We start from the raw sequence: 19580 nt of genomic DNA, 5'->3' as shown, positions 1-19580 counted from the left end.
AAATGAAATAATTAAATGCTATTTGCATGTATTTCTTATGATTGTTATAATGGAGATGGAAATCTAATATGTGCAAATTATAAAATGAAAGAAGGTATTTGCGATATAAATTATAACAACAACGTGCAGGGTAATTCCTAAGTCATACATTAATTTATAATCAAAGATTTTAAACATAACTGGAATCATACAAATTTTTTAGTTAGCTTTTTTATTATAGTGCGATGTATGATGTATGTTCCATAAATGATTGTTTCTTTCTTTTGTAAGTTTATTTATTTTTTATTTTTGATACTGCAAATACAATATTGCCGAAAGTAATAGTAATCGTATAATACACGTATAAAAAAAAGAAGTACTTTTTGAAAGTATTTATCAAAATATTAAAGTTAGGAGTACAATGGAGTCCATGGAGAAATTAAATTTATAATTTTTGCATTTATATTATCTATGCATAAATCGTGCAATGTGTTAGTAAATGCAAATATTTTTTTAACAAGCTTGTAATTTTGCAGAGCTCTATTTTTCACAAATATTTCCTATATTCCTGAACCTAATGGCTAATGCCATGAAATAGAAAAGAATATTTTTGAAACTTATTTTTTAAGTTACTATATTACCAAAAAGAGAAAAATAACTAGTCAAAGTTTAGTATAATATTTACTTCGTACATTTATTTTATACTTACAATTATTTAAACAATTTTCAAAGATTGTAATGTCTATTGTTTAAATTATTGAATATATTAAAATCAAAGCTTAAAAGTTAACAAATGGATCTTAATTTATTATAAAGTTAATATAATAATTGACTATTTTTATTTATCGTTAGTTCATATAAATTATTTAAAATTATAATACTAATTTGATAATGGAACTTTGGTTTACATCTGAAATGATATATATGAATAATTTATTATTATTTAATATATATAATATAGCACTTGTTGCTAAAAAAACAAAAATATTTTATTTTTATATAAACGGATTGTTAGCTGTATAGAGAGTTTATAAGATAAATACTATATTGCTATTCTTATTAATTTTATAGCATGAACAAGAATTGTCATTATTATATATATATATACACATATATTTTACCATATTAGATTATTTGCATTTGAATAAATTATAATGTTAAAATTGTAAACTCAACCATGGTGGGCACTAATTCTAGAACACTACTGAAGTTAAACTTCTTAAAAAATAATACATCACATACAAGAACAAATGATTTATTTAATAAAATATCTATCATTGTATTTAATATGTAAACATTATGTGTTGCAGCATGGGTCTAAATTTGTACTCCTCTAATCTCTTTAGAATCTTTTACTATGTATTAATAAATGTAATACTATATATATACATACAAAGATACTATACGTGGTCAATCTATATACAAATGAGAATTTTTTCAGTTTTATTATTATTTCATTAAACTACGATCTCATTTTTCTTCATATATATATATATACATACATACATATATATGGTGTGTTAATATTGTTCAATGGAATATGACATTAAAGTTAGATTTGCAAATATAAATTTAAATATTCTCATTACAATATTTTATGTTGCAAAGTATATATAAAATATAAAGATATTGTTCGACAAGTTTATAAATAAATTATATCATACTTAATATTATTTGCTCTTCCACTATGTAATGTTAATTACAAAACATATGTAACATGTTTTTATTTTAGTAAATAAATTGTTTCACATTTCATAAAACGGAATTTAAATAACATATTATAATATTAAATCGAATATTTTGTGTTTTGTACTTTGTATGCATCGCATACAATTTTATTTATTAAAATGAGACATTTTTTATTATTATAACAACTCGCATAGAAAATATAGCGAACTTAAACTAACTGGTTCATATATAATATATATAATATAAAACTATGTTAATACTTCATTAGATAATTAATGATCTCAGAACAACTGTATTAAAGTTTGCAATGGAATAGTGTATGGCACAAAAATACACGCAGAACATTGTATTAATATAAAATTATCAAAAAAGAAAAGGTGATTGTGTGAAATATGCTACGCATTAAATAGCTTATGCATTTTTATTGTTCTTTAGTTGGACTCCACGTTAAGTAATCGAGTTTAGTTGCTGCTTGATATTCTTTTACTAAATTTTCAACAACAGCTCTTGAACTATCCAGTTCGTCAAGATTTTCTTCAAACATTTTTTCTTTTCTAAACTGTTCTAAGAACGCTTCTCGTTTACGTAATTTGTCATACTGTTGTAATGCTCGATCAAAAAGCTGAAATAGTATACATAAATAATGAATGCTATCAGTCTACAGATTTTAATAATTTATATAATTCTCAGTATATTCATATCCATTTGATTTTCTATCCTTTGATTAAGAGTATTATTCAAGTATACTTACCGATGATATGTTAGTATGATTGGCTAGCATCAAACCTGATACACGATGTGTACTTTGTATATATGGTGATTTTCTAGAAAGAGCAACTTGTATACTAGCAGGTCCCCATGGTATAAATTGTGCTAACTTTCGTTCTCTTATTCTTTGCAAAGATTTATGCACTTGTGTGGGATCGACTTCACCCTATTTAAACAGATCACTATTAATTTTGTTTATGTATAATTCTAATCTTGTATTTTTATAATAAAAATACAAGAGCATGATTGAACTGCTGATATTTTTAATAAATAATCGTTCTCTATTATTGAAGGATAATACATATATCGATATAAATTTACCTGTATAATATTTAAAATAGATATGTAACAGTGAGCAGCATTTCTATCTAATGCAGCAGAAACCATCATGTTCTTTGGTTGCAGTAAACGTCGCATCACATCCAAAACAGATGTTTTCCTTACAGATGCACCCTGTCATCATATACATATATATATAAAAGCTATAAATAACTTCAAAATATATTCGTATATTTTTGATTTATTTTGTATAAGTTACTAATTAATGTGATAAAAAATCAAATTTAAGTATACACTTAATATAATATTTACATGTACCTCCTGGTCTGTAGTAATAGGTGTATATCCTGTCATTAAAAAGTGTAGACGTGGTGTTGGTATCAATGGAGCAATTAAGCTAACTAAATCATTATTCATATACGAAGGGTACCTATAAAACATTGTATAATCAAATTAAATATATCCAATGTGAGCATAAATCAAAATACAGCTCAACATACAGAATATATGTGAATAAATAAATGAGCAAAAAGATACCTAAGCGTTGTGGTGCTAACAGACATTATTGTAGATACAAGTTTGTTAATTTGTGTGAAAGTAGGATTCTGTATATGCAATCTGTCTGATGCAATTCTATTCAAAGCTGTATTGTCCAAGACGACAACACAATCCGCACAATGAGTTAATCTTTTTAGCGTTAGTAAAGAATTGTATGGCTGTACCACAACATCACTAAAAAAGAGACACGATAATAATATAAAACTAACATAATCATACTAAGTATATTATTTAAAGATATTGTAACTGTATATATATATATATATATATACATCCTAGTAACCTTATTTCATCCTGATTTGGAAAAACGCTATATGTTTCGATCAATTTTTTTGGAAATCTGTCAGCAAGAGATTCCAACATAAAAGATCCCATACCAGAGCCAGTACCGCCTGCTATAGAATGACAAAAGACAAAACCCTGAAATAAACATACGTATATTTATATATATATCTTTTAAACATATTTATAAATTAATTATTAAATTGCATACCTCTAAACTATCACTTCCATCTGCTTCTCTATCTAAAATATCAAAAATTTCTTCTTGTAATTTTTCTCCTTGATGATAGCCAGAAGCCCAATTGTTACCAGCTCCTCCACCATGTTTCGATAAATATATATTTTCTGGATTATAGAGCTGAATAGTTAGAAGATTAGTAAAATATTATTTGAAATATAGAAATGTACGAATTATTTGTATGAACTAGTTATATTATTATAAATTTACTTTTGAATATGGAGAATTCATAATAGTATGAATTACTCTAGGTTCTAAATCTAATAATACAGCTCTTGGTATATAATGTTCATCATCTGATTGATAAAAAAATACATCTTTTCTGTCGGTTCCATCTATAGCATAATCTTCTAAAATTCCTTCTGGGCTGATGCCATGCTCTGCACATAATCTTTTCCAAAATTCAAATCCAACTGAAATCAAATATAAACATGAAATAATATTAAATTTATCAAAAATATAATACGAGATATTAACAGCATACAACAAACATAGTTAAGTATTTTAAGTAATGCAGGAAACTGATATAATTTTCGTTTTAAAGTTTACATAATATTAAAATACAATCATTGTTTAATCTCCAAAACTCTTTAGTGTGATATATTGTAGATTATGTTACACATAATATCATTATAATAGTATATTAATATATGTTTTATTATGTGAAATGATATATTCCTTACTTTGATTGCCACATTGGCCAAGTTGAAGTGTTATCATTTCACATGGCATTTTAATTGTAGAAAAATTAGCTTTCAATCTGAAACGTCAAAAAAGATATTTGAATCTTATAATACTGATCAAAAAATAAACAGAACACACATTGGATATAGACAAGAAAGTATATAGATTAAATATATTATCAACGGATAAATATGGATTTAAAATGTAACAGGATTGCATATACAGGAATCTACATTATTAACAGCGATAATTTGTTTAAATCAGTTGAAAATTTTTAATTGTTACCGATACACGGTAAATGCAAAAAACTTAGTTAGTTTACGAACTGCTAGATGGCATTGTATAAAGTTTCTCATAGTAGAATTAAAGGATCCATATTTTAAAACACTGTACTTAGTGAGCAAAGAGAACGATTGATATACTGTTTTTTTTATTACCCAATTGGTTAAATATCCTTTAAGGATTTTTATAAGTTCTCGTTTCGATCATTACTAACAGTTGTCTATTTAACGTCATATAAAAACGTTATCTAAATTCACGAATGCACAAACCAAAAGTTATTACGTTTAACCTAATGAATATTCCATACGGCAGTATGATTTGAAAATTATTGCACATTTTTTGATAATATAATTATTGTGATTCTTTTTTATAAAAATGCAGCCGAAAATCCAGGTTTTATCTAGCATCGTAGAGGTAATATAAAATACAAACATATAAATAATATACATATAATTTTCTATGGTTAAAAAAAATATTGAAAATTGTGTAAATTAACAAATTAATTGTATAAAACATATTTAAGAATGATTGATTTGTAATACATTACTTCTTTTAGAGATTAAAAACTTTAACTACCCAAGCTACTGGTCGGTTATATGGAATAACACATAATGATACATTAACAATTATAACATTTAGTATTGATAATGATAGTAATGACGTTTTTAATATTCTATCATTTGAAAGTTTTTTACCTACTAATGTAGATCCTTGTGGAATATTGTATATTGGAGAAATTGAACAAAACGTTCCTGACCCTGTAAAAGTAAGCAGAACGTCATTTTTCAATAAATGAAAACCAAATCAAATGGGTGGGTTGAAAAGTTGTTAATCTAATATTTGGTTAAACGAACTTTTGTTTAAAAAAATAAAAGTTCTTTTTTTTTTATTGAGGCTTAAAATTTTTCTACCCACCTTCGTAATTCTTTGCTGTACACAAATATTTTTTTGAAATAATCATAATTTATGTTTGAAGAACAAGATTATTCTGAAGTATTCGCCTGATATTACGAAAACAGAATGGTTTTTTTACAACAATGAAGAATTAGATCAATTACTTAATATCGAAATAATTAATGAAAATCAATTGGAAGAACAATTCGCATACATCAGAATACAATTAGGTATACCATTAATTGGTGAAAATAATCAAATATTAGATACATTGAAGAAGGTTAATGAACATGTAAGTCTTGCATAAAAGTATTAATTATTATCTAATATATATATAATTATTAGTCGTTGCTAATTATTATTTCAAAATAATAATACTATTATTGAAATAAGATTTCATCTGGAAAAGTAGCATTTTACTTTCCATCCAAGAAAATCTACCTTTTTAATAATAATAAAGATGATGATGATGTAGAAAATGCGAAACTCAAAGAACTTCTTCATTCGAAGACGAATGGTGGATCCATACATAGCATAGTTAGTACAAAGTATATTGAAAAAATCTTATTATATTTTTAATCTATTTAATTTTCTATTAAATGATACTTTTCATTGCTAGAACGCAATAAATGCAAATGCATTAATACAAATATCTAAACAAGAATCTTATACTGTATGCGAACATGCTCCAGTATTACATCAAACAAAATGTAAGTAATGCTTTGTCATAAAAATCTATAATATTTTATATTAATTTACAATAAGTCTAATATTTTCTTTATATATTACAGATGCATTTGATAGTATAGAATATACGTTTAATATTGACAGACTAATTTTAATCGATCGTCGTGCATTTTCTATAGAATTACATAAAGCATTAATCAAATCTATATGTCAATATATAAATGTTATAATAATGTTGTGGAAATCTAATCCTTCTATCTGCGAGAATTATAAAATCCCATTGGAATGGTTTAATTTTAAACCACGAAAGCTTGGACATGTATTAACAGTGCCTTATATAAATGGATGGAATGACGATAAAATGAGTAAGATAATTTATAGAAAAATACAAACTGTCCTGTAATTAATGGTATAAGTGAGCAATTCTATCATTCTAAAAATGTTAAATACAATGTTTTCATATAAGGCTTTGTTTTAGAGAAAAATAAATTTAAAACTTTAACTAGTACCTACTCGCTTATACTATCAATTACAGAACACTCTATATATATAAAAGTAAAACTTAAGAAAAAAATATATAATACAAATCTTTCTTAGTTCCATGCATAAAACAATTGCACACAACATTAGCATTAGATTTAACAAGACCTTACTTCCGGCGTACAAACAGTGTACAGTTTTCTAACGATTTACAAAACAATCATTTGATTATAAATCCTCACGAGTCTGTTCCAAGTATTAAAGGTATATCTCTAACTTTATTTTTATAATTAAAATGATTACTGTATAAAAAAAAATAGGATATTGTGCTAAATATTAATTTTTTTCATTAAGATGGTAAAACAAGTATTGTATATGGATTATATTCGTACCATCATTATATGCAAAATGATTTTGATGATAATGGATGGGGATGTGCTTATAGGTCTCTTCAAACAATTATATCTTGGTATAGGTAAGATATTGAATAATTTTCTATAAAACTTAAATTATGATTTAATCTTTATTAACATATAAACGTTATAGATTACAAGGATATACCAATATTCCAATACCGTCTCATAGAGAAATACAAAAGTGTCTAGTTGATATAGGTGACAAATCATCTAACTTCATAGATAGTAAAGAATGGATTGGCTCAACCGAAGTAGGTTTTGTTTTAGAAACTCTTCTTGGAGTTAATATCAGCATATTATGTGCTACGAACGGAGAGGAAATATCGAATTTTGCTTCAGCTATTGCGCATCATTTCGATACACAAGGAACACCAATTATGATTGGTAAGATTGGAACAAGTAATCAACTTAATATTATTTGTTGAATTAAATTAAAATTTATATATTTTTGTATGTTTCGTTTTGTTTTTTATTTTCTCATAGGCGGTGGAGTATTAGCTCACACAATTTTAGGAATTAATTATAATGAATCTACCGGAGAAGTTAAATTTTTAATTTTAGATCCACATTATACCGGTCCTGACAAATTAAGCACTATAATAAATAAAGGATGGTGTGGATGGAAAAGTAAAGATTTTTGGAGAAGAGATTCGTTCTATAACATGTGCCTTCCACAAAGACCTATATGTATATAATTTAAAAATAATCTAATATATTAAATAAAATCTATATATATAAATATATTAATGAATTTAATTGTATTATTTAAAAGATGTTCACTCTCTACTACTGTGTATGTTTAATCTATATTTATTATAATTTAAACATTGTAATATAAGACAAAATTTTATATCATATTTAAATTCTATTCTTTTAACTTTAAAAACATATTACATTTTTATGCTGAATGCTAATTCATGTCATATTGTGTAAAATAAATACGTAAATTTATAGGATAATATTACACAACTTTATGAATCAATGTTAATAAATTTTCCATATATTATATTTTATTTTTTTTCATTAATTCATTGTTTTTATTTGATAACAATTTTATTAACGTGCTAAGAATTGATTTCTAAGAAAAAAATATAGTTTAGGTCGTTAAATTATTTATCATATATCTAAAATACAATTGAATATACATTAAATAATTTCATTATTAAAATGTATATGAATGTATAGATATACACCAAATAAAATACATTCTATATTCCACCAGATTTCTGTAACAACTGAGCAAACCGGGAGGTGATAAGTAATGAAACATCAATAAATCTGTCGACACAATTATTTAAACATGTTTCTGTCCGGCTGTCCAATTTATTTCCTGGTTTATCAACGCATTTATCCCAACATAACTCATTAAACTCATGAATCTAAAATAAATGCCATTAAAGGTTAGTACAAGCTTATATATATAAATAAGATCTTTTTTAAATTCAAAAAACATGCACATTACTAATTACATAAAATATTAACTCTAAATCTACAATGACGGGTCAAATGAAATTTTTTAAACTTTCTGGCAGAATTTCTTACAAGTTATAGTGTTATTTTGTGAATCAAAAATTCTTATCGTACAAATGGTATATTTTTTGTTGTAAATATACGAATTTTTGAAGATGAATTATTTGACCCGCCTTGGTAGAAATAGGTATACATAAAGCATCGCTACGTTTAATATTAATAACATAAAAAAGATAAATATAATTGGCATTAATATTGTCATTTAAATTCAATACTGAATAAAACAATAGCGAAAGTATAAAGCAATTAATATTCTGATTACCTGAGCATTAAATCTTGCCGTCTCTTCTTGAATGGTTAAAAATTCCTGTAATTCGGTATCAGTCTTTTTTGGTTTGACATCATCGTCAAGAGAAGTACTGTCAAGAGGACTGTCAAGTAAATTTGACATGACTTAATAATTATTGTACGAATTCTTTTCAATAATAATTTGTAATATTTATTCCAACCTCACACGTGCTAGCCAACCAACTTCGGGTTATACAATGTTTCGATATATCGATAAATCTCGATGGAAGAGAAATTAAAGCGAAAAATGTTCTCTCTTCTAATTGGCTATATCAAGAAATGTTGCGTACTTCTCATACAAAGATTTAATTATTATATTATAAGAAATATTACACACACACAAAAATGTATTATTTTTAATATTTATCTTATATCTTAATTTTAAATCAAATAATCTATCGCTACATTATTATTTGAGCGCATATATATCACAATAAAAAGTACACAAGTGTACATACTTTTTAAAAAAAATACGTACGAATAAATTATATTAAATACAAAAACTATTTTTAAATTCGAATTGAATACATTTTTCAAGCTTGATTTTCTCGAAAACGAAGCTACGAATCAAAATATTTTATTCTAATTTTTCACAATGTTATGTCAGCTTATATACCTGATGTCCCAATTAACTCAACCACCTTGAATATCTCGCTTATTTTTAATGATAGAAACAATTACTACTGATAACAATCAAAATTCCTAAGCGCTTTGAACAAAAAAATATGCAATGGAGTAAGATCAACGTAACGTTATCATAAATTAGAATCAAGTCATTTCTTTTTCTCCACTCAAGAATTTTATCTTTCCACAAAAAAATGAAGCTCTCAAGAAATTTATATTTACTAATATTCAATAAGATTCATTAGGTAGCGGGTAGATACTCAACTATGAACCCGATAGTTGACAGATCTACTTCAGGGACGCGCCCCTGCCTACGCGAGCCTTGGTTTATCTCCCAAGACCATACGGGTGAAACCATTGTCCTATCCCTGACTCTCCTTTCAAACCCACAAATTCTCCTTTCTTAATATCCTATAATTTTATACTCGCGATGAATAAGATTTAATTTATCGCTTATAACGTGTTCAATTATTTTGGGATTTTCCTCAAGATCACGTCAAGGTCATTGAGATCTTCACTTCTATTACTACGCCACGATAATAATATTTACTCTCGTTTAAAAAAAGATCGACAATCTGAAATCTCAAAAAGTATGAACAAATGTTTGTATGGTATTAGCCTTCTAATAACAAATAATTCTTACCAATAATACTTTTCTATCACTTGAAATAAATAGGATTTCCAAGTGGTAAATTTGCTGGGACACCCGGTATGTACATGTTATTTGGCCGGATCTTGCATATAATATGACGTTATTTATATACATTATTTATTTTGAAAATTGAGGTACACTGGCATAAAATCCATTGAATATAACTATAACAAATTACATTATATCTTAGCTGACCAGAAAAATTCAATATGCATATAGAAGTAAACCAATACGGATCTGAACAGATGTAGAGTATTTTAATTTCTTTGAGCTAAACTGCTATTTGCGGGTGCAACAGACATTTCTCCTCCTTGCGTATTATCACGCTGCGGACTCTGTACGAACGAATTTTTCATTAACTTATGTAGATAAGAAAAATAATATTATACTTAAGAAATAAACACGAGGAAGAGAATTATTATTACCTTTACATGAATTTGTTTCTTTAACATAGCAGCTCTCAAAATTAACATGCGTGTACGTCTCTGATATTCTTTACCAAAATAAACTGATTTTTCAAATGTTGTACTCCGTTGATCTACATCCTTGGCATATAAAATCTAAAATAATAATAATAATCAGATAAAAACGATGGATGTTTCTTCTCTCATTAAGTATAATTACCTTATTATGAGAATCAATACGAGCTTGAATTTGCCCATCGAGAATAAGTTGCATCAATTCATCTTCTAATTCGGGAACCGTTCTATTAAATGCAGTTGCCATTCGTCTCATATCAGCGCTCAGATACGGACTAAAGTACTGGATCAATGCTCTATTACGAATTTGTGTGTATAAAACATTTACATGTGGTGCTATATAAATATCTAGAAGTATATTATCTTTAATCTCATCAAGTAGTTTTAAACAAGATGCATATTTTGATTCATAAAATTTAAAAATAATATCTCTTAGCTGTGGTTCAAGTTCAAGAAATAATTTGAACGAACTACTGAATATAACTTGTTTTTGTAACTCGTGTCTATCAAAAGTAGCCAATGCACAAAGGCCTCCATAAAGTGCTACGTTTCCAGGTGAAAGTAAATCAGGACAGTCGCAATGATCTAATGACGCCTGAAGAAAATGTTTAGCAGCCATTTTATATTGTCTTGTAGCTAATTCAGCTAATCCAGCAGCAACCTTTAATTTAGTTATTATAGTCTGATTACTGTCTTTGCTATGAACATCTGGAAAATCTGGTGTACTTTCGGCCTTGGTTACGTAGCTAAGTACATGTGACCAATTTTGTAAATAAACCGAAACCTTAATTACATTCAAGCACATATTAACAACGTGTTTGCCACTGGTACAATAATCTCGTGCTCTGGAATAACATTTTAAAGCATTGACAAGATCGCCACAATCCAAGTAATGATCTCCTAAATCATCATGACCTCTTCTTATGCTTTCTTTAATCGAATTACTTTTGTAATTTTTGAGATCTGTATCAAATTTTTCTAATTTTAAAGCAGCCTTTTTAGTACGAGATTCTAGCCACATTTGATCTACTGTTAACATATCTTGAGAAGTCGATTGGGCAGCAATATCAGGTAGTCCAGGTGTACCAGTACATTGGAGAAGCTTTTTATGTAAATTTGTATAAAGATTAACATTATAGGTAGTCATCACATAAGAAATTGCCATCTTTAATGCTTCTACTTTTAATACAGGACAATGATCTGCTATGTAGACGAGCCTATATAATCTGGCAAGGCCGGTATAGCTATTGGCATAAACTTCCAAATCCTGAAAATAAATATATAACTCATGTCAATGCGACATACATTAATATTAAATAATTTTATTAATCTATACAACAAAATTTCTAATACAAAATGATACAAAATATGAAATTTTCAATTTATCTTGTATCAATGACGACTATTTTTCTAACGAAAATATAATAATAAAATTTCGAAATTAATTTTTAAGGTTATCTTTATTGTTGGCACATACCAATGTTGGATTTTCAACGATAAAGGGTTCTTCTTCGGCATTATCATTATCTTCTGCCGGAACATCAACTTGCATAGGCTCTACCATGTTTTGTTGTATAGTAAACATATCATATGTATTAATTTAAATCCAAGAACATCAACATTATACTAATACCGTAGGTCAGGAAAAATTCTATATAACGTTTCGTAAATAAGTCTTTATGTGAATAGAAAGAATCTGTCCACCCTTCCAATATCTATTGTCTTATCTATCTAGATTTTCGAAGATTCACATTTATTAACTTTGACCGTACAATAAACTATAGACTATAGATCTAGAGAAAAATCGTATATTATATATAATATACGAAAGAAAATCAAAAATGTAATACATACGGTGAAGGAATGTTAGTAGATTTTATATTTCTCGTTAATTCTGTCAAATATAGAATTTGTTCTTTTTTCAAATACAAAAACAATGGTGCAATAAAATAAATAATATTATTTGCTCCCACGCGGAATGAATAATATAAAATAATTATATGTAATTATATGATTTAAAATGAAAATAATAGCGTATCGTACATTAATGCAAGAACGATTAGTTGCGCTATCTACAGTTATAAACGCTTACTACACGATACCATATTTCAAATCTATTGTATATATTTACATAGCATTATATTACTGAAATATCAAGGTTAAAATATGAAAAAAATTATTAAATTGATTATTATTTTTTCTTCATTTAATTTGATAAAGTTTTATATACTAATTTATCAATTTATATATATGTAATTTAAATATCCTGATCGCATAATTGTATAATATATTATAATATAGTCTTTAAAAAGGACAAGATAATTTATATCTTGTATAATAATGTTATCATTAAATAATTAATAAAATAGTATTTAAAATATCACTATTTGCAGTCCTAGAAGATAACGCATGCACACACTCATTGGCTTATACACATAATTTGAATGAATGAAAATATTTATAAAAAAGATAATACAGTGTTTATTCTTGTTGGTTTATAAAATAACATTAATTTGACAAAACATCTAATTATAAAATGCAAAGGGCGTTTAAAAAATCTTAAATATACGATGAGTTTCGATATTAAAGTAATATTCCTTAGTTGTGTTCCTGTACATTTTGTTAAATACAGAAACAAAATATTTACAAATAAAAATTTATTATTTAAAACGTATATTATTACACTGTAGAGAAAATTGTCCTGAAAATGTTCACATATACAAAGACTTCTGTTTCATAAAAACTTGTCTGCTTACATAATGGTATACAACATTGTGTTTTTGCAATACGTTATTAAAACGTATACTTAAAAGAAGTAAAAAGCTTTTTGATATATTATCAAATAGTAATTAAACAGTTGCACGTTCAATGTTCTAACATGTTCAATATGTATGTAAATTAATAAATGTTTAAAACACATATTAAATAAAAAATCAAATTTTTATCTTGCAACACACGTTAAAGTTTAATAGTTAAAGTTTATTAGTTAATGTTTATTAACGTAAATAATAATAAAAAATATGCCAAAAATATCAGAAAAGTAATATAATGTATGTACTCTCTTAGAGAACACTATAATAAGAAGCATATGACTAAGATGATCACATGTGAAAAGAAAGCACTAACATTCTTATGAAAGATATACACTGGAACGATAAATTTTCTTTTAGTCCGTTTGTAAACTTTTCTGTTGCGTATTAATAAATTCTCAACCTCTCTCAACACGTTCCTCCTGTTTGTTGTTGATAAACTTCTATTGTATCTCCTTCTTCCATTTCAAGACTCGTCGGTGTGTCCAACTCATTTATGGGTTGTCCATCGAATCTAAATCTTACAGCTGCTATTGCTAAGCCCTATTAGATAATACAAATATCATTTTATCGTTAAAATATATAAATAATAAGGAAGAACGATTGATTGTAAATAGAAAAATATTTTACTTACTACTCGATCACAGTAAGCATTCATTAATTTTCGAAGAGGTGTGTGCTTCTTAATTTTAAACTGAACTACTGCATTATCCTGGCCTAAAACTTTTAAATTTATATGCTCTGATTCAGTTTTTGTCTCCTATAAAAGAAAGAGCGGTTGTTCATTAAACTACTTAACCTTATGCCGTTGTAAACAGTGACATTTTTGAAGGTTATAAAACGTTACCTTCTTTTCGTCCGACATGATTACGGTTTTAAAAACAGCGCTATTAATTTTTTCGAAAGATACTATAATTCTTAGAAAACACTTAATAGATAAACTATTAGATTTTTCTGGTATATATCTGATATATTATGAATTTGATAAATATCCCGCTTCTAGCTTTATAGCAATACCCACGACATTTCGATTATACACGAAATGTATATATCACAGTTGGTAATACCTTTTTTGTTAATGTACTCATAGTTACAAGAACCAATGAGACATCTGGATGACAATTGTGTACTTACAATATATATCAAATAGTTTCAGAAATTAAAATTTCATATTTCTAATAGTCAAAATCAATAAAAATATTTTTGCAATTTTTTGTTATATATTTTCAATACAAATACTTATATATATCTACTATGAATATCAATTTAAAATAGCTAATATACTTAGGGCAATATTGATGAAACATTAAAACACCGGAAACCAACGGAAAGCACATTGACAGGAAATGGACAAACTGACCAATCACTGCAATAACCCACCAATAGACATATACAGCAAAGTACACGTGATGCGGACTGACCAATCAAGCGATGGTGAAGTGACCAATGAAGGCATAAAAGGGATAGAACTAAGCTGCTTATAAAAAGGATAAAATATTTGGCATCGTTTGCTTAGTACGCGAAGAAATCATATGTTGATTTGAATAATTATTGTAAATTTTAAATAATATTATTATTGTATATAGTGGAAATAGTGGAAAGCCATTAAAAGTAACTAGTTTTATGTGTAAATTTAAGAACTCAAGTAATCTATACTTACATTTCATGTTACGTATCATGAAAATGGAGTTTTAAAGTACATATGCAAGTATATACATATTATATTTTTTCCATATAACAAAGTTTTTATTTTACAATATGAAAATATAATGTAATCAATATCATTCATTTTGTTCAAAGCAGTTTTTAAATTAATTCCTTATAGTAGATCCTTAATTATTTTTTCTAAATAAAAAAATAAAAAAGAAGAATCGTCATAAAATGGTACAGTCACAACATTCATGCGTGTAATAAAGACAATTAATGAGACATTTATCGCATTTATTATCTTTCGACGACTGGCTTCCAGAATCGATATCGAATTCGACTTTCTTGTAACTCCTTTGGTTTTCCCAATGTAAATTTTGAAAAGCCGTACTTGCATTTAATGGCGCAGTATCAATGACATCATAACCTATGTTTTGATTTTGTTGCATTGGTGTAGATGAAAGAGTCGGTAACGAAGAGGACGGCATTAGCGACGTAGTAGCCATCTTTGTTTCGTACTGAACTTCACTGGGTTCCTCGTGTTCGGTCCTCTTGATCTCAGCCATTTGCGTCGAATTGTTTGGCGATGATACTCTGATGATATAAATCCAAAATTTATCTATTTTCGTTTATTTTTTCCTTCCTCTTGCTATCTTATTCTCTTTCTCGTGCAATAAAATATAAATGAAAAGAAGCTTATAAAAAAAAGTCTGAATGAACTTACTTGTAGCTGCCGCGTTCAGGAAATATTCTCTTGAGAGACATCTTTGATGTAGGAAAATTGCGGGAAATTTAAATTCTTTTACGGATTCTTTTATTTCAAAAGATTGAATGACTAGGTTAGATTAAACGTCGCTCGAATGACGCACACAAATATTTTCCCTAGAATTCGGAGATACTATCTTTATCTGGAGAATGATACAGATCTATTAATTATCGATATCTTGATTTATATGATAACATTACGACAAAAGAACAACGAATTTGCAAAAAGCCCAAGCGGCTTCCAGCCAGCGTCTTACCTGTTGGTTTATTTTTGTTTCTTTTCGTTAGAAAATAAATTAAAGTATTTACTTATCTATCCTCTCTCATACTTTGAACGCGAACATAATATATGGATTGTTGAATATTTCTATTCTTTGCTACAAAAAAATGATTACATTTTTAAGATTTTCTATTTGAATATACCGAAATAAATGAAAAAAAGTAATGGATATTAATTAAATTTATTAATATCTAAATAGTTAAAATTATATTATATATAATATATGTATCCATTGAATAATTATAACAAACGATAAACCTAAATAATAAAACTTACTATTTTCCTTTAACGAAATTTTCCTTTTACTACTAAATACGTTCATAAATGAACATCAAGCACTATGGTAAAACGTTAAGGCTTTGCTTATTTGTGTGTATGTGTATGTTTATCTCTTTACAGTAACACAAATATATTTTATATTTATTGAAAAACAACGTACACACACACATCTAAAGATCGTAATTTCAAAGTGCAATCACAAAAACGCCATACGATCATCGTTTGTGCGTGTGAGTCTGTCTCCTTTTTTTTTCCTTTTCTTCTTAATGATTGGCGAAATTTACAGGAGGTGAGATTACGTGATTAACATTATTATGATACGGTAAAGTTGATGATGCTAGTGGATTGACCGTTTTAATACACATCACAAATATAATTCGAAATTGCGTTGCGTTAATAAATGTCTAACGTGTTGTAATAAGTTCATTACACAGAGCACCTTATTTTTTCCTTTTTCTCTCTTTTTTCACTTTTTTTTTTTAACGTACATATTCTTATCTATCGGAATTGAGGCTTGCATAGGCCGTTAGATAGCGGTAAGATAAAATTCTTATCTTTTAAACATTCGTCTATTAGTAGATTTAACAGACGTATCGGTGTTTTTGCGAATAAATGCTTCGGAGATCAGTCAAGCTAGATTTATGCTTCTTATCAATCAAAGGTCGCTAACTTTGAAATGATAATGATTCTTTTTATTTTCCAAAACTCGGTCAATTTTTTTCAAAAACAATGTTATTGATGTTGGTAATCCAAGGCTTTAGTTCTTGTATAAAATATTAAATCACATTGAAACAACGTATAGTCGTAAAAAAATTGTCAACGTAGCAACGTCGAATCCTCTCGATTTATGGCAAATGAATGAATATAATCAAACTCGTTTTTTGCTTTCATCATCTCTCCACAGTTATCTTTCTTAAAATGATTATAATTATCTTGGAAATTCTAATTCACCTATTCTCACATACAGGACAGATTTAGTTAAAGGCTCATTGTACAGTATCAGATAATACCGCTAATATCTCGGTTATATATTATACTTTTGTAATCTTTCAGGAACTATCGATGCAATAAGTACGCGTACATATTTATTGATTTACTTACGTGCTCAATTAGGCGTATTGAATGATCTATTTATTTTTAAAAACAAAAATACAAATAAATAATAATACAAATTTATATGAGATTTACCGGAAAATAATACATTTACAATTATTTTTGCAGTGCAAACAATCAATTTTCGCGATGCAATCCGTTGAACAATGAGCCCATAACTTTCACCTTTCCTGTACATATATATATATATTTTTTTTTTTTTTATATATTATATACACATGTATTATAATAAATGGCATATAATATAATTAATCTCAATTCTCAATGGCCAAGTCAATTGGACTTCTAATAACTTTCTAATTTATATATATGCATGTGTGTATATATTATATATATATATATATCCACATTTTATATATATTATTTTTCTTATGTGATACTACTTTGAATATTCGTATAAACCCTGCTAAAATGGAGCCGTGCAAAATGAGACGGCGTTTCCTTAGTGGCCGTCCGAAGGAAGACATTATGATTCCGCGCGTTTTCGAATTTTTTATTTGATTTTTATTTTATCTACCTTTTTTTTTTATATTTTTATTCTCATAGTTCCCTCATAGTATTTTTCTTCTCTTTCTCGTTTACTTTTGTATCCTCTTCGGTGAAATAAATTAATTAGATAAATAAAAAAGAATTATAAAAAAAAATAAAAAAATAAATGAAAACAAATCGGTCATAGTTTCTCCTCAACACGGCCACCATATATATATATATTTATTTATTATTTTTCTTTTCGTGCCGATTTTTGCTTCTCAATTTGTATATAATATCTCGAATAAAATTCTCGCCTTTCTCGAGAATTAAACGGCCGTAAATTTTCTCATAGAGAAAATGTGTATCTATTTATGTTGCATGTACGTATTAAATACTTATGTATTTATGCACAACGAATTAAGTTGTGAACAAATAAATAATATCTGTGCGTTAAAATATTGACTGACGTGTGCTCGTAAATGTTACGCGGGAAATATATTATACAGTATATATATATATATATATTCTTTCTCCTTAAGAAATAAAAAAGATATAAGAGTGCAATAAAAGATTTTGTAATCGCTGAGAATCGCGTGGCTATATTAGTCACATATTTTAAAAATTTCAACAACTTCTCGATCTCTCATTATCTTTATCTCATACACGCGTAAAAAAAATGACGATTCTATTGCCTTTCTTCTTAATTTTTCTTCTTATTTTTACAATATCATATATAAACGAGATTTTACATCTAAGAAAACAAAGGTAAATCATTCGAATTGAAAAATTGATCATACTGATTTCTTGTCTTTTTACTTTCCCTTTTATGGATTTGAGTTACTTCTCTATTAACAACTTCTCATACTTATTCAATACTACCCAGGAGGTCGCATTTTTTTACTACTTTTTTCTGGAATCAACAGCACACGGTTTTTCCGAACAAGTCACCCCCATCCATTTTACTAATCGTGCCCACGTTGTTATAGTTCTTTAAATTATCTGCCGGGAACTAATAATAATCTAACGTGGCTTGGCCGTTGATTTATATTAATTTCATAATTTTTCACTTTATGTAGTTTCGAATTGTTTTAAAATTCTAACTTTGCCATTTTCTTTAGATTTTATAGAAAATGACATTAACAATTTGTCATATTTTATAATTATCATATATAATCATTGAAATTCTCATTCTAATTTTATCTTCTTTTTCTCAATTATACAGAAGATTAATTTATAACAATTTATTATATAAATTATAATCGCGCAAATGTCGTTAACATTGTTTGTACGATTTACATGAACGCCTCATCATTGTTAAATAAAAGATGTCTATTTTTTTCTTTTCTCTTTGACTATGTGCGCGTGCGTGCATGTGTATATTTTTTTTATCTTTATTTCTCATGTAA

The 19580-nt window shown here is 26.9% G+C and overlaps 5 protein-coding genes and 1 long non-coding RNA gene across 9 annotated transcripts; 2 read left to right on the top strand and 4 right to left on the bottom strand.

Annotated features, from left to right (window-relative positions):
• Window positions 1–1782: 1782 nt before the first annotated feature.
• On the bottom strand, window positions 1783–4631 carry LOC122520952 (tubulin gamma-1 chain). 2 transcript variants are annotated; one of them, XM_043641284.1, is made up of 9 exons: window positions 4477–4631; window positions 4004–4206; window positions 3767–3913; window positions 3557–3693; window positions 3253–3447; window positions 3010–3145; window positions 2758–2889; window positions 2420–2602; window positions 1783–2290 (listed from the first exon to the last, which is right to left on the bottom strand). In XM_043641284.1, exons 1-9 carry the CDS (start codon window positions 4523–4525, stop codon window positions 2090–2092), a joined length of 1383 nt encoding a protein of 460 aa, XP_043497219.1. In that variant the 5' UTR covers window positions 4526–4631; the 3' UTR covers window positions 1783–2089. The 2 variants fall into 2 exon arrangements, with proteins under 2 accessions (XP_043497219.1, XP_043497218.1); XM_043641283.1 differs by having other exon boundaries at window positions 3034–3145.
• Window positions 4632–4831: 200 nt separating this feature from the next.
• On the top strand, window positions 4832–8091 carry LOC122520998 (ufm1-specific protease 2). Its single transcript, XM_043641371.1, has 10 exons — window positions 4832–5173; window positions 5316–5525; window positions 5736–5945; window positions 6047–6190; window positions 6273–6363; window positions 6445–6705; window positions 6938–7084; window positions 7175–7295; window positions 7367–7620; window positions 7720–8091. Exons 1-10 carry the CDS (start codon window positions 5135–5137, stop codon window positions 7929–7931), a joined length of 1689 nt encoding a protein of 562 aa, XP_043497306.1. The 5' UTR covers window positions 4832–5134; the 3' UTR covers window positions 7932–8091.
• A 298-nt stretch (window positions 8092–8389) lies between these two features.
• Window positions 8390–9376, bottom strand: LOC122520997 (mitochondrial import inner membrane translocase subunit Tim8). The gene is made up of 2 exons (XM_043641370.1): window positions 9029–9376; window positions 8390–8615 (listed from the first exon to the last, which is right to left on the bottom strand). Exons 1-2 carry the CDS (start codon window positions 9155–9157, stop codon window positions 8445–8447), a joined length of 300 nt encoding a protein of 99 aa, XP_043497305.1. The 5' UTR covers window positions 9158–9376; the 3' UTR covers window positions 8390–8444.
• Window positions 9377–10430: 1054 nt separating this feature from the next.
• Window positions 10431–12756, bottom strand: LOC122520995 (COP9 signalosome complex subunit 1). 3 transcript variants are annotated; one of them, XM_043641367.1, is made up of 5 exons: window positions 12664–12756; window positions 12287–12540; window positions 10955–12076; window positions 10756–10890; window positions 10431–10665 (listed from the first exon to the last, which is right to left on the bottom strand). In XM_043641367.1, the coding sequence occupies exons 2-5, from the start codon at window positions 12392–12394 to the stop codon at window positions 10588–10590; spliced, it is 1443 nt and encodes a 480-aa protein (XP_043497302.1). In that variant the 5' UTR covers window positions 12395–12540; window positions 12664–12756; the 3' UTR covers window positions 10431–10587. The 3 variants fall into 3 exon arrangements, with proteins under 3 accessions (XP_043497302.1, XP_043497304.1, XP_043497303.1); XM_043641369.1 differs by having other exon boundaries at window positions 12287–12366; XM_043641368.1 differs by lacking the exon at window positions 12664–12756 and having other exon boundaries at window positions 12287–12649.
• A 695-nt stretch (window positions 12757–13451) lies between these two features.
• Window positions 13452–14677, bottom strand: LOC122520706 (small ubiquitin-related modifier 3). Its single transcript, XM_043640921.1, has 3 exons — window positions 14467–14677; window positions 14254–14379; window positions 13452–14162 (listed from the first exon to the last, which is right to left on the bottom strand). The coding sequence occupies exons 1-3, from the start codon at window positions 14482–14484 to the stop codon at window positions 14028–14030; spliced, it is 279 nt and encodes a 92-aa protein (XP_043496856.1). The 5' UTR covers window positions 14485–14677; the 3' UTR covers window positions 13452–14027.
• A 740-nt stretch (window positions 14678–15417) lies between these two features.
• Window positions 15418–15888, top strand: LOC122521374. The gene is made up of 2 exons (XR_006304748.1): window positions 15418–15636; window positions 15724–15888. It is a non-coding gene; the product is annotated as an uncharacterized LOC122521374 (long non-coding RNA).
• The last annotated feature ends 3692 nt before the right edge of the window (window positions 15889–19580 follow it).

This window comes from Polistes fuscatus, unplaced genomic scaffold, assembly GCF_010416935.1.
Source record: "Polistes fuscatus isolate 324 unplaced genomic scaffold, CU_Pfus_HIC Scaffold4, whole genome shotgun sequence".
NCBI lineage: Eukaryota > Metazoa > Arthropoda > Insecta > Hymenoptera > Vespidae > Polistes > Polistes fuscatus.
This window is presented reverse-complemented; position numbering and strand designations above follow the sequence as displayed.

Excerpts from the sequence above, each read along its gene's own strand:
- LOC122520952 (XM_043641284.1), bottom strand. The coding sequence starts at position 4,525 with ATGCCATGTGAAATGATAACACTTCAACTTGGCCAATGTGGCAATCAA. Across the intron at positions 3,914-4,003 it reads TGAATTCTCCATATTCAAAA|CTCTATAATCCAGAAAATAT; the intron begins GTAAATTTATAA and ends CTAACTATTCAG. Across the intron at positions 2,291-2,419 it reads ATCATACTAACATATCATCG|CTTTTTGATCGAGCATTACA; the intron begins GTAAGTATACTT and ends ATACTATTTCAG.
- LOC122520998 (XM_043641371.1), top strand. The coding sequence starts at position 5,135 with ATGCAGCCGAAAATCCAGGTTTTATCTAGCATCGTAGAG. Across the intron at positions 6,706-6,937 it reads ATGGAATGACGATAAAATGA|TTCCATGCATAAAACAATTG; the intron begins GTAAGATAATTT and ends AATCTTTCTTAG. Across the intron at positions 7,085-7,174 it reads GTCTGTTCCAAGTATTAAAG|ATGGTAAAACAAGTATTGTA; the intron begins GTATATCTCTAA and ends TTTTTCATTAAG.
- LOC122520997 (XM_043641370.1), bottom strand. The coding sequence starts at position 9,157 with ATGTCAAATTTACTTGACAGTCCTCTTGACAGTACTTCTCTTGACGAT. Across the intron at positions 8,616-9,028 it reads CGGCAAGATTTAATGCTCAG|ATTCATGAGTTTAATGAGTT; the intron begins GTAATCAGAATA and ends CATTTATTTTAG.
- LOC122520995 (XM_043641367.1), bottom strand. The coding sequence starts at position 12,394 with ATGTTTACTATACAACAAAACATGGTAGAGCCTATGCAAGTTGATGTT. Across the intron at positions 10,891-10,954 it reads GTATTGATTCTCATAATAAG|ATTTTATATGCCAAGGATGT; the intron begins GTAATTATACTT and ends TTATTATTTTAG. Across the intron at positions 10,666-10,755 it reads AGAAACAAATTCATGTAAAG|AGTCCGCAGCGTGATAATAC; the intron begins GTAATAATAATT and ends TCGTTCGTACAG.
- LOC122520706 (XM_043640921.1), bottom strand. Across the intron at positions 14,163-14,253 it reads ATGCTTACTGTGATCGAGTA|GGCTTAGCAATAGCAGCTGT; the intron begins GTAAGTAAAATA and ends ATTATCTAATAG.